Source organism: Vulpes vulpes, chromosome X (assembly GCF_048418805.1).
Source record: "Vulpes vulpes isolate BD-2025 chromosome X, VulVul3, whole genome shotgun sequence".
NCBI lineage: Eukaryota > Metazoa > Chordata > Mammalia > Carnivora > Canidae > Vulpes > Vulpes vulpes.
In genome coordinates this window covers 101,992,660-102,004,442 of record NC_132796.1, presented here as the reverse complement: position 1 = coordinate 102,004,442, position 11,783 = coordinate 101,992,660, and the positions used below count along the sequence as shown (strand labels likewise).

The following is an 11,783-nucleotide window of genomic DNA, read 5'->3' as shown; positions in this document are numbered from 1 at the left end:
AAGATTTTATTTATTCATGAGAGACCAGAGAGAGAGGCAGAGACACAGGCAGAGGGAGAAGTGGGCTCCATGCAGGGAGCCCAATGTGGGACTCGATCCCAGGACCCTGGGATCACAACCTGAGCCGAAGGCAGACTCTCAACCGCTGAGCCACCCACGTGGTACCCCAGACTATATCTCCTTCTCTGACTTTTATTAACTCCTGTTTGTCTCTAACCAACACAGGACAATAGGGAGGAGTCTGTTTGTGGCATATGAGAGGACATGGAGGCCCTTAAAGAGGGCAGTGCTGCCAGCTTGAATTAAACTGTATCTCCTGTCGCCTTAGTTCATGTGTGGCATGAAAAACAGTTTCATTTCCTTTGTTGGGGTTGCACACAAAGGGATGCCATCACTGACCAATGTTGACTCTCATTCTGAAGATGAGGGACATGTGCTTTATACTGCAACAGTGTGGCGAAGCCACTTAGAGAAGCTGCTGTCATCATCTAGCAACACGAGTTCCAACAATGAAATTAAAATCCTGTTCTCTCTCACAAGAAGGTTTTCCTTTTCTTTGTTTTGTTTTCAGTTTTATTGAGGTATGACTGACAAATAAAACTGTAGGATATTGAAAGCGTACAACGTGATGGTTTGACATACGTATGCATCGTGAAAGAATTCACCCAATCGAGTTAATGAACACATCCATCACCTCACCTTTTTTCCATTTAAGTTCTCCTCACTTCACCTTTTGAAAATACTTGTTTTAAAAGGGAAAAAATTATTGTGTTTGAACTTTCAATAGCCAATAAGATGATTGACCTTTTGTGTTTTTGTGTGCTCTAGAAATCCTCACCTGACAGCATCCTGATTCCTGAGAGTCGTTACCTGATCAACTACAAGGATGAAAGTTTTCGAGTTGATAGGAGGGATGGTCATCCTTGCCTCTGTGTTCTCAGCCTGTTCCACACAAAGCCCAATGACTGTACTGTGCTCTATAGACTGGTTCATGGTCACTGTCCACCCCTTCATGTTGAATAATGATGTGTATGTACACTTCCATGAGTTACACTTGGGCCTAGGGTGCCCTGCCAACCATGTCCAGCCACATGTCTACCAGTTCACCTACCGCGTTACCGAATGTGGCATCCGTGCCAAGGCTATCTCTCAGGACATGATTATGTACAGTACTGAGTTGCACTATGCTTCGAAGGGTACCTCTTCTAAGTATGTGATCCCAGTGTCATGTACTGCTCCCCACCGGTCCCCATGGCTTACTCTGCCCTGTTCTGTAAAAGTAGCCAGTGAGGCCGGGGCCACAGCCCAGAATGGTGAGGCAAGCTACGAGGTGTTCACCTTGTCACAGTCTAGCCAAAGGCCCGACTGCGACTGTCCACCTTGTGTGTTCAATGAAGAAGGGCATGCCCAGGCTGCACACCACCAAGTGGAGGCTGAGGAGGGCCAGCTGGTACTGCCATCTTCCTCTGTTGATATTTCCGAGGATTGGTCTCTTCGCTCAGACGATCTCCTTGAGTCCATGTGATCCCCAGGTTTGGTATGGGGGGGTTTCCTGTAGATAGATGCTTTTTCTAACATTAGTATAGAGTATTTTTGAATATCAGACAAACGTGTTTTGGAAGCCCCCTTATGAGTGCCTTTGAGAGAGGGAAGTTCGTGGTTGTTTCTTGAATAAAGCTGTTTTATATTTTTATATATTTTTAAAAGGAAAAATAAAACTTTGGTGGTATAAAAATATCAGTTCAACATTTTGATTTAATAAGCACATATATAACTTTTGCTATGGGCCACAGTGTTCTCAGGGCTTCACAAACATTAGCACCCAGTCTCTTCTGTCTGAAGCAACTGGGCTCTGCTCAACTGAATCCCTCCCTCGGTGTCCCCATTTCACTCACACTATGCACCTCTCAACCTAGCACTGAGCCTCACACCTTCTTGGTCTGATCAATGGCTGTACCACTTTTCATTCACGGGAGGCATAGATTCCACTCGTGATTTATAAACCACCAGTGATTCTAAGGATTGCTCGAGTCATGTTCCACCAACTTGATGGTAAGCTCCTGAGGCCAAGGGCTGGATCTTCTATTTAGTCACAGACCAGTAGTACTTTGGAAGGAGTTTTGTTCCCTGACTTATGTGATCAGCAAATTTTCACCCAGGTTTAGCTCTACATTAGCTTTTACAGACCCTCGGAAAGGAAGAGGTGAGTAAATATATTCAACAGATATTCACTGAGTGCTACTACATGTCGGGTACCATTCTTGGCACTGAGATGTGACAGTTAATAGAAACTGAGACCCAGAGAAATTGAGGTCACACAGGTAATAAACAAACGAAAAGCAAACAACAGTACGTCCAGATAGCAATGAAGGCCATGAGAAAGCTTGAAACCAGGTCGTACAAGAGTCGCTGGAGAAGGGATCAGAGCAGTCTCAGGGACTCCGAGGCCTCGTCTTTTGAACTGAATATTGATGTGAAGAAGGAGCCAGCCCTGGGATGATCTGAGAGAACATCCCAGATAGTAGCAGCATCTCATATAATCTTCACTACAACCTTGATCCATTTTACAAATAAGGAAACTGAGGCACAGAATGATTAAGAGACTTTCCCAAGGCCACACACTATTAAGAAGCAGGGTTAGCACAATGTGCATGATACTATACACAACATGTATGATACTATACACAATGTCTATGATAACATACACAATGTGCATGATATTATACTCATTCAGCAGGTGAGTAGAAATTCAGTCATTGTCTTAGTCTGTTAAGGCTGTTCTAACAAAGTACCATAGATGGGGGACTTATAAACAACAGACATTTATTTCTCATGGTTCTGGAGGCTAGAAATTCGAGATCAGGGTGCCAGTATGGTCAGGTTTTGGTGATGCACTCTTTCAGGTTGCAAACTGATATCTTCTGGCTGTTTCCTCATGTGGGGGAAAGGCATCGAGAGAGCTCTCTGGGGTCCCTTTTATAGGGCACTAATCCCATGCATGAGGGCCCCACTTTCATGATTTACTCACATAGGGGCTAGATTCAAACACATCAAGGGCACACATTCAGTCCATTGCAATCATGGTAGTTGAAGAAAAATCTCGTTTAAAAAGCTCCTGGCCCCTTGGGATACCTGGGTGGCTCAGTCAGTTAAGCATTTGACTCTTGATTTTGGCTCAGGTCACGATCAAGTCCCTGGTCTGGCTCCATGCTCAGCACAGAGTCTGCTTGTCCTTCTTCCTCTGCTCCCTCCTTCTCTCTCTCTCTCTCTCTCCCAAATAAATAATCTTTGAAAAGAAAAGCACTCCTGCCCCTTCCTGAGGAAAACCAGAATGTAATCTCTGAAAACATTCATTCAACAAACATTTCTTGAGCTTGCCCTATGTTATAGGCATTGTATTAGATGCTGAGCATGCAGTGGTGAACAAAACCAACAGTCTAAGCAGGAGGAGGCAAGTAAAGAAGCCTAGGGAACTGAGGCTATTCCACCCCAGAAAAAGCCTGTGTAGAGAATATGTGCTGTGGCTATCAGGAGAACCGCGAGTGGTCTAAGTCCAATACGATGGGGGGTGGATGGCAGTCATTGGCAGCAAGGGATGAGACTAGAGAAGCAGCAGTGCACAAGACCATGCGCAAGAGAACCAGCACTTAGCCTCCCTCATCCTCTCTTATGAAGCTTACAGATTATGAAACACATAGAATTTACCAAGCCATCGATGCTAAACACATTAGACTCAGGCTACCATGTGTGGGTTGTGTGCTTAACAAATGCAAGAATTACTTTTCATCAAGACCTCCCCGCCCCAGGGTTGTGTAATGTATCAGCCCTGGAGGAGACTCAAGACCTACTTGAGAATGCTACTCGTTACCATGTGCCGCACACCTTATATGCGTAATCTTATTTTAATCCTCGCAACAGTTCTGCAAGAGGAAAATTATTTCCTCTGTTTTATAGATGAGGAAACGGGCTCAGACAAATCAAGGCCATGCAGTGAGCGAGTGACGCCATTCAGATTCAATCCCAGGTTTGTCTGGCTCCAAGGTCCACTCCCCGCCTCCATTCTATTCAACACCTCCCTCCCAGAGAAGCTTCTGGTTGGGTTGGGAGATCCAAGAAGACTGCCTGGTAGAGGTGGGCAATGATCCTACTCTTAGAAAATGAGGATTTAGCCAAGCAGACAAGAGGAAGAAGAGCCTTCTTTGTGAGCATAAGCAGTGACACAGGGGGAAGAAGCATACTGTGCTGGAGGGCAGACACTGGGGGGCTGTTGCTCTAACCGCTCAAGGTGAGAAGAAAGAAGTGGAGTAGATGGGGGAAAGGAGTTGAGGAGTAGGAAGAGATGAAAGTGAGAACCATTTCAAGCAAAGAACAGCAAGACTTCAGTCCTTTTAGCCTATAAAACAGTTACATGTCTATAGAAGCCCCATTCAAGATTAAGAGGTAAAATAAATAGTGCCGGCAAATTTGGAGGCTGGAAGACTCCAGAGCAGAGAGAGCAAGCTTCATGGAGGGCATAAGACTTGAGCTAAATCCTGCTCTGACTGTGAAAAATGAAGAAAGTGTCGCCAGTTAGAGCCTAAGAAACTCAGAAGACATGTTAAGCTCTGGATTTAAGTAGGGAAATTGGAATGAGGGTAGAGGACAGAAGTGAAGATGAGTCCAGGTTGGACACGTTGAGTTTGGTAGATGATAATAACATCCCAGTGGATAAGACCAGGAATGAGCTCAAGAAATCAGAAAGGCTCAATACTGGGCGATCCAGGCTTGGAGAGGTCACATACATCCAGGCAGGTAGGACCACTGTCAGAATTCCCTAACACTCACTATTCAAGGCAGTTAGAAAAAGCAACAGATACATCAAGGGAGACAGAAGGGGTCAAGAGGTGGAAGAAGTGTGACTCAGAATTCCAGGGCAGGGAGCTGAGTGGGCTCTATTTTCCAATGCAACGGACAAGTGAAGGTGAAGGTAAGCCTAGTCATCATGGAGCTGGGAGCCTTTGAACTAGGCTTTAAATCAGAGGATTTCAGTAGGTGAAGTTGGAGAGAAAGAGCATCTTAGGCAAAGGAAACCACGAGAACACACATGCAAAGCAACATCGTGGTTGAGAATCATATTTTGCCTGAGTAAACGTCTCGGAATAATTAGGCCTAACTCTTCAAATCCAGGCGTAACCTGCACGTGTTGACTTGGACTTGTCATTCCTTAGAAGACATGCGCCTCAAACATTTCGGCTGCGGGTTTGGTCTTCTCCGCTTGACCATATGCTTGCTTGAGCGTGGAGGACCCTCTCCTATTTGCTTGTTCCTTCCTTTTGCTTTTTTGCTTACTAGCACTTGGCAGGCACTCAATCCAGTTGACTATGTGACTGGTACTGAAGAAGGAGCTGGGGGTCCATAAGCATAGGAGCCATTCCAAAGATGGGAAGATAAAACTGCTATAAACACCACCACCACCAAAAAAAAAAAAAAAAAAAATGCATTTTGAATTGGGCTAATTTACTTACCTTTTGAAATCCCAATGCTAAAAGAATATTTCCCTCCTTTACGGTGATAATGTTCACTCTGTTTTTAAGATGACAGGACTTCTAAAAAAACCATATAGTGTTAATCATATCTGTAATAATAAGAAGAAATGTTTTATTGCCATCAAGAGGAATGCGCATTTTCATCTTTCTTTCGATCTCTGGGAAAGCCAAAAATGTCTGAAACCATTTGTTATGGTAATCGCTTGTCAAATATTTAAAAATTAGAGCCATGGGGCGCCGGGCTGGCTCAGAAGAGCATCTGACTCTTGATCTCGGGTCACAGGTTCAAGCCCCACGTTGGGTACAGAGATTACTTAAAAATAAATTAGAGCCATAATCTGTACACTTAAAAGAGGGTTGAAATGGCAAATACTATATTTATTTTAATACAGTTTTTTTAAATCACCAAAAAAATTAGAGCCATAATGAGATTTTTCATCCATAAAAGGAGCTTCAAAGTAACATTAAAATTTTTACTCCTATAACCTGAAAACGGCAAACCAGATTTTTTAAGCATGTAAATTACATGTAAATATCAAGGGCAAAAAGTCTTTTATCCCTAATTTTAAAACAATAGTGCATTTTGGAGATGCATGTAAGTACACCCATCCCTCCACCTCTCCACAATAATGAGAGCCTGGTTGGTCTAGCATTAAACTAAGCACAGCGCTATTCACGCACACACACAGGCACACATGCCATGTTTATAAGAAATGCATTATCAAGGGGCAAGTGTTTATTATAAAGGGAAAGCTTTCACAAAAACCTACTTTAATTCTAATTATTATTAATTTCTATGACTGATCCCTATGATATCCCATTTAAATTGTCACGATAGGGGTGCCTAGCTGGCTCAGTCGGAAGAATGTCTGACTCTTGATCTCAGGGCCACAAGTTCGAGCCCCACTTTGGGTGTAGAGATTACTAAAAAAAAAACAAATAAAACTTACACAAAAATAAACTGTAATGATAATCTTTTGTTTCCAAAAGAGAGAGAAAGAGAGGAGAGGGGGGAAAGAAAGGAGTTGGGCTTGAGAAAGAGAGAGACAACATTTTTGTGATTTTCTCCAACTTTTTCAGAAGAAAACAAATTATTGGGTCAGATTTTGTCTTATAAACTTAATGTTGTTTATACAATGACAAGACCTTCTGTATTAGTTATCTATCGCTGAACAACAAATCACCCCAACCCCCAGCCATGTGTGATCTCACAGCATCTGTGGGTCAGGAATCTGGCACTACAGAGCTGGGGCTTCTGGCTCAGGGCCTCAGGATGCTCGCGGTCAAGCTCTCAGTGCAGCTGCATTCGTGTCAGGGCTCAACCAGGGCTGGAGAATCCACTTCCAAGCTCAGCTCCCCTCTGTTGGCCTCTCCGTAGGCTGTCTGTCTGAACGTCCCCATGATATGGAAGATGCTCGTGATGATGGTGATGATCATGATGATAGAACTAGATGGACAGGGAGGGAAGGGATAGGAAAGGAAGGAAAGGAAGCAGAGGAGAAGAGAAAGGAAGGGGAAGGACGTGGAGGGCAGGGAAGTGGAGAGAGAGAGAGAGCCCAAACCAGAAGCCACAGGCTTTTTGTAATCCAATCTCAGGGTGACACCTCATCACTTCTGCCATGTTCTATTTGCTAGAAGCACGTCTCCAGGTCCAACCCGGAGGAGACTACACACCGGTGGGACTACCAGGAGGTGGGAGTCACTGGGGACCATCCCACTGGCAAACCACAAACACAACATTCTTCAACTTATTTCTGTAAATGCCATGAATGGCAGGACACAGACTTGGTGGAAAAATACACGATATGTCACTGCTGTACCCTTGCCTCGGTCAGTTCTATTTTCCTTCTCCAGGGAAAACAAGTCCTACAAGCTGCAAGTGACAGGACTGGCTGATTGACTGGTGGAAAGCATTCCAGGGGAAGCTCCCATTTGTTGTTATAAGAGGACACTGGCGAAGACAGTTAAAGCCAAAGGAATAAAAAGTATTAAAGGTAAATCAAGTAATACAAACACTGACATTGGGTAGAAATGTTTCCAGTGTCACCCATGTTAGTGATAACAACCCTGTAGTATAGCATAATTCGGATGAGGCCAAAAATCTTCTAATGTCATTCGGAGTGGGAGTTGGGGAGGTGGGGGAATGGGAGTAGTGTGTGTGTGTGTGTGTGTGTGTGTGTGTGATTATTCCAGCTTCAAATTATTGTCCAGCTTCAAAATCAAGAGGCAGAGGGCTTTGCTCATTGATGTACATACTACCAATAACACGATAACCAATAACTTCCCATCACTTACTATTTCCATTTTTTCCTTGCCTTTTATCCAATTCGCAACCACCTGACTTGGCCATTGGTGACATTCCTGTAACCTACCTGAAGGGTGATGAATGAAATCCAAGTAGGTCTAACGCTATTAAGCAGCACTAGCTGAGGGGCTCCCTGGGTAAGAGCAGGTGGGAGGTTTGGGGGCAGGTATTCATTAACGGGTCTCCAGAAGTGAAGTGACAGACTGGCCTTTCCCTAAGTGGCTTTGTCAGCATTCATTTGTAGACATTCTCCGACTGGTAAGGGGAACTTGCTCTGAGTCAGAGAAGCCAATACTAGGACCAGTTTTCGAAAGCAAAGGAACATACACAAATCCCTGCCTAGAAACTGGTACCATTCGAAGGCACTTATAGTCTACAGTTACTAGGAGGAATATTTAAATTGCCCAAGCTATTTTCAGTGTTATTTTAACTTTGTCACACACACTCTATTATATAAACACCATGCTAATGTAAATTATTCACCTCTTAAAGTTACTTCAAAATTTTTGACCTTTAGCCAAATACCTATTTCTTTCTATCAAGAATTCTTTTTAAGTTGTAAGTCTACAACTTAAACACACACACATCTTTAAAAGAAAAGTTTATTTTCCAAGTAATGCCCATAGAATGTTTGGTCTGTTTTCTACACTGCGTTCACGTGACAAAATACTAAAAGAAAGCCAGTGTGGGGCGAGAAGGACCAAGTCCTATAGAGGGAGTGAGATCGGCTTCTCTGGGGCTCCAGGAGGCCCAGCCCTCCTCACCACAAAGGGTGGGTCAGCTAAGGGACAAACGGACCCAAAGTTAGCCCTGATGACCTTCCCACACCAGCTCCCTGGAATAATTTACAGCCTACCATCGAAATCAAATAATCTCTGCAAAAGTCTGCCTTTTGAAATCACCCAAGCTACAAATTAATTCTTATTTTCATTTCATATTTCATCTGCTGAATTTTGCTCCATCAGCGTGGAAAAATCAAACCCTTCTGATTATATTCATATGCGCCGAAGTTCTCCGTATGTCGCGATACGTGGTTGACAGTAACTACGGAAACATTTAAGTTGCCCAAATTACTTTCCATGTTGTTTTAACTTCATGAGGCTATGCTATGACAATGTTTTAAAGGAGCCTGTGAAAAATAACATGCTCCAGTTAAAAGCTTTGCCACCACCCGAAAACGGCTGGCTCCAGGTGGAAAGGTGTGTATATTCAGCCCCCTGTTCCATCAAATCAGCAACACGTTAAATTTCAGGATTCTTTCAATGAACTATTTTTGCCTGATATTGAATGGTATTTTATTTATTTTTTTAAGATTTTATTTATTCATTCATGAGAGAGAGAGAGAGAGGCAGAGACATAGGCAGAGGGAGAAGCAGGCTCCATGCAGGGAGCCTGATGTGGGACTCGATCCCGGGACTCCAGGATCACACCCCGGGCCAAAGACAGGCACTAAACCGCTGAGCCACCCAGGCATCCCTTGACTGGTATTTTAAAACATATTTTTATGAGTAATTTAACAAGAAATTAACTGTAAAGGCCAATCAAGTCCTAATTGGGGGGTATTTGGGTGTGTGCATGTACAGTATGTGAGAGAAGGAGGAAGTGTGGAGGGGGAAGATGTGGGGGAGAGAAAGAGAAAGAGAGAGAGAGATTGAGAATAGCAGCTGAAAGAAAGCCTAGCCCAGGGGCACCTGGGTGGCGCAGTCGGTTTAACATCCGACTCTTGGTTTTCGGCTCAGGTCCTGATCTCAGGGTCCTGATCTCAGGTCATGATCTCAGGTCGTGAGATCCAGCTCAGCGTGGGGCTCTGCGCTCAGCTTGGAGTCTGCTTAAGTTTCTCTCTCCCTTGGGGGCACTTGAGTGATGCAGTCGCTTAAGCATAGCACTCTTGGTTTCAGCTCAGATCATGATCTCAGGTCATGACCTCAGGTCATGATTTCAGGTCATGATCTCAGGTCATGATCTCAGGGTCGTGGGATCAAACCCCGAATGGGGCTCAGCAGAGTATTTGCTTGTTCCTCTCCCTCTGCTCCTCCACCCCACCCCACCCCACCCCCAGCTCTCTCTATCTCTAAAATAAATAAATAAAATCTTTTTAAGAAAAAGTTTCTCCCTCTGCCCCTCATCAGGCTCTTTCTCTCTTTAATTAATTAATTAATTAATTTTTAAATAAAGCCTAGCCCATCTCCTTTTGCATAGTAAGCATACAAATGCAACAAGATGGTATTTTTCCATCCTTTCTCTCCCCTACTAAGAATCCCCGCTCCTGTGTGGTGTGGAAAATAGCACATTCCGATTATGCAGGTCACTGTAGGTTTGCCATAGTTCAGAGTTTAAGAGTTACCATGTAAACCAAGTCAATCTGTTGCAAACACTGTCTTCATTACATCACATCCCTCACTCAAGGTCCTTAAGCTTTCACATCATCTTGCAACTAAAGCCCAAACTCCTCTGCCTCCTTGCACGGCCCCCATAATCTATTTGTTCTAGATTGGATGCATACTATTTGTCCAGCTCAATCTCCAGCTAATTCCCCAGAAGATATCCTCTGTCCAGCTCTTCTCTGACTTCTGGCCTCTGAACACACAGTGTCCCCTGTTCCAGCCAAACTCCACTTTCCTTCAAGGACCAGCTTGAAACTCAGCTTGCAAAGTATAAAACAATGATGACAGTATTTCCGGAGAGGGTTTGCAGAACTGAGTAGCTCATTTAAAAGTAAATTAATTCCATATTATTAAAGGGGATGTGTGTCGGATGTCAGTCCCAGGGCCACCGAAGGCCACCTAAGCCAGCTGTTGAGGATGTTGGCCTTAAGCTTTCCCACCAACAGAACACCTACTTGCTCCCTCCACTCACTCAGTTCCCTTCTCAGGGATGCATTTGTTTCACAGATACGTATCAGACACCAACCGATGGTGTGTAGTGATTGTGCAAATTGCTGAAAATATACCCATCGACAGACACGTCCCACCCTCCAGGAGCTGGCTGTCTGCTGGGAAGAGACTCAGAATAACTAACTTTATTAATGTGCCAGGACAGGACAGGGCAGGGGCAGTTAACTCCACTCCGAGGTCGGTGAGAAGGCTTCCAAGGGGAGGTGGCCTTTGAGCTGGGCCTTGAGCGGTGAAGAAATGGGGGGAGCAAACATCCCTGGCAGGGAAGCAGGAAGGTGTGGCCGGAGGAGGGTGAGGGCACAAAGCAGAGGGACAGATTCCAGCGAAACTCAGCTGGGAGATGAGTGGGAAGCCTGAAAAGGTGACCTTGGTGACCCAGTGGCGCAGATGGACGGTGTGAAATAAAAGACAGGAATGAAGGAGAAGGATTTGGTTTTGTTTTCTTTTTGTCGTCTTCTTTCTGCCTCTCTTTTGCCCTCGCGCACTCTCTCCACCTCACTCCTGTCTCGACCGAGCCTGCCCGTGGCCTAGAAATTCCCGGGGGACTCTGAGCTAAGAAAGCTGGGTGTATGGCAAATGCAAATAATGAAAACTAGAGCTACATCCTCAGCTCCATTCCCTGCCGGTGGATGGGGCTTGATCTGCTCAGTAGCTACTCCAGAATCCCACCTGATTATAAACCTGATACTCATTTTAGGAGATGGGAAGTAAAACAAATGACATTCTCCACCGGTCCTAGAAATTCTGCCTATTAAGTATTGTTTTTTCTTTTTAAATGCAGACGGGACAAGAAGGAGAGCTGCCAGTGAGTGCCGGGGAGTTAGTTCAGTGTTAACAGCTTTAATGTAAATGTTGCAGTTACACATATTGACTTTTCCTCCTTCCCTATTTCAACAAAGTATTTCATGGTTTGGAAAACACATCTCGGGTTTGAAACAAAGATAGCTCCCCTTAGCACCCTTCAATTCCCGTTCCCTCCTCTTCCCTCTCCCCAGCAAGATTATTATGTGCCCCCAGGAGCGGTTTCCCTGTAGCAAGATCCTACAAGTGAAGTCATTC

The 11,783-nt window shown here is 44.4% G+C and overlaps 1 protein-coding gene across 1 annotated transcript; it reads left to right on the top strand.

The window, feature by feature from the left end:
• The first annotated feature begins 834 nt into the window (after window positions 1-834).
• PLAC1 (placenta enriched 1) lies at window positions 835-1,717 on the top strand. The gene has a single exon (XM_025983163.2). It carries the CDS (start codon window positions 887-889, stop codon window positions 1,523-1,525), a length of 639 nt encoding a protein of 212 aa, XP_025838948.1. The 5' UTR covers window positions 835-886; the 3' UTR covers window positions 1,526-1,717.
• The last annotated feature ends 10,066 nt before the right edge of the window (window positions 1,718-11,783 follow it).

Excerpts from the sequence above, each read along its gene's own strand:
- PLAC1 (XM_025983163.2), top strand. The coding sequence starts at position 887 with ATGAAAGTTTTCGAGTTGATAGGAGGGATGGTCATCCTTGCCTCTGTG.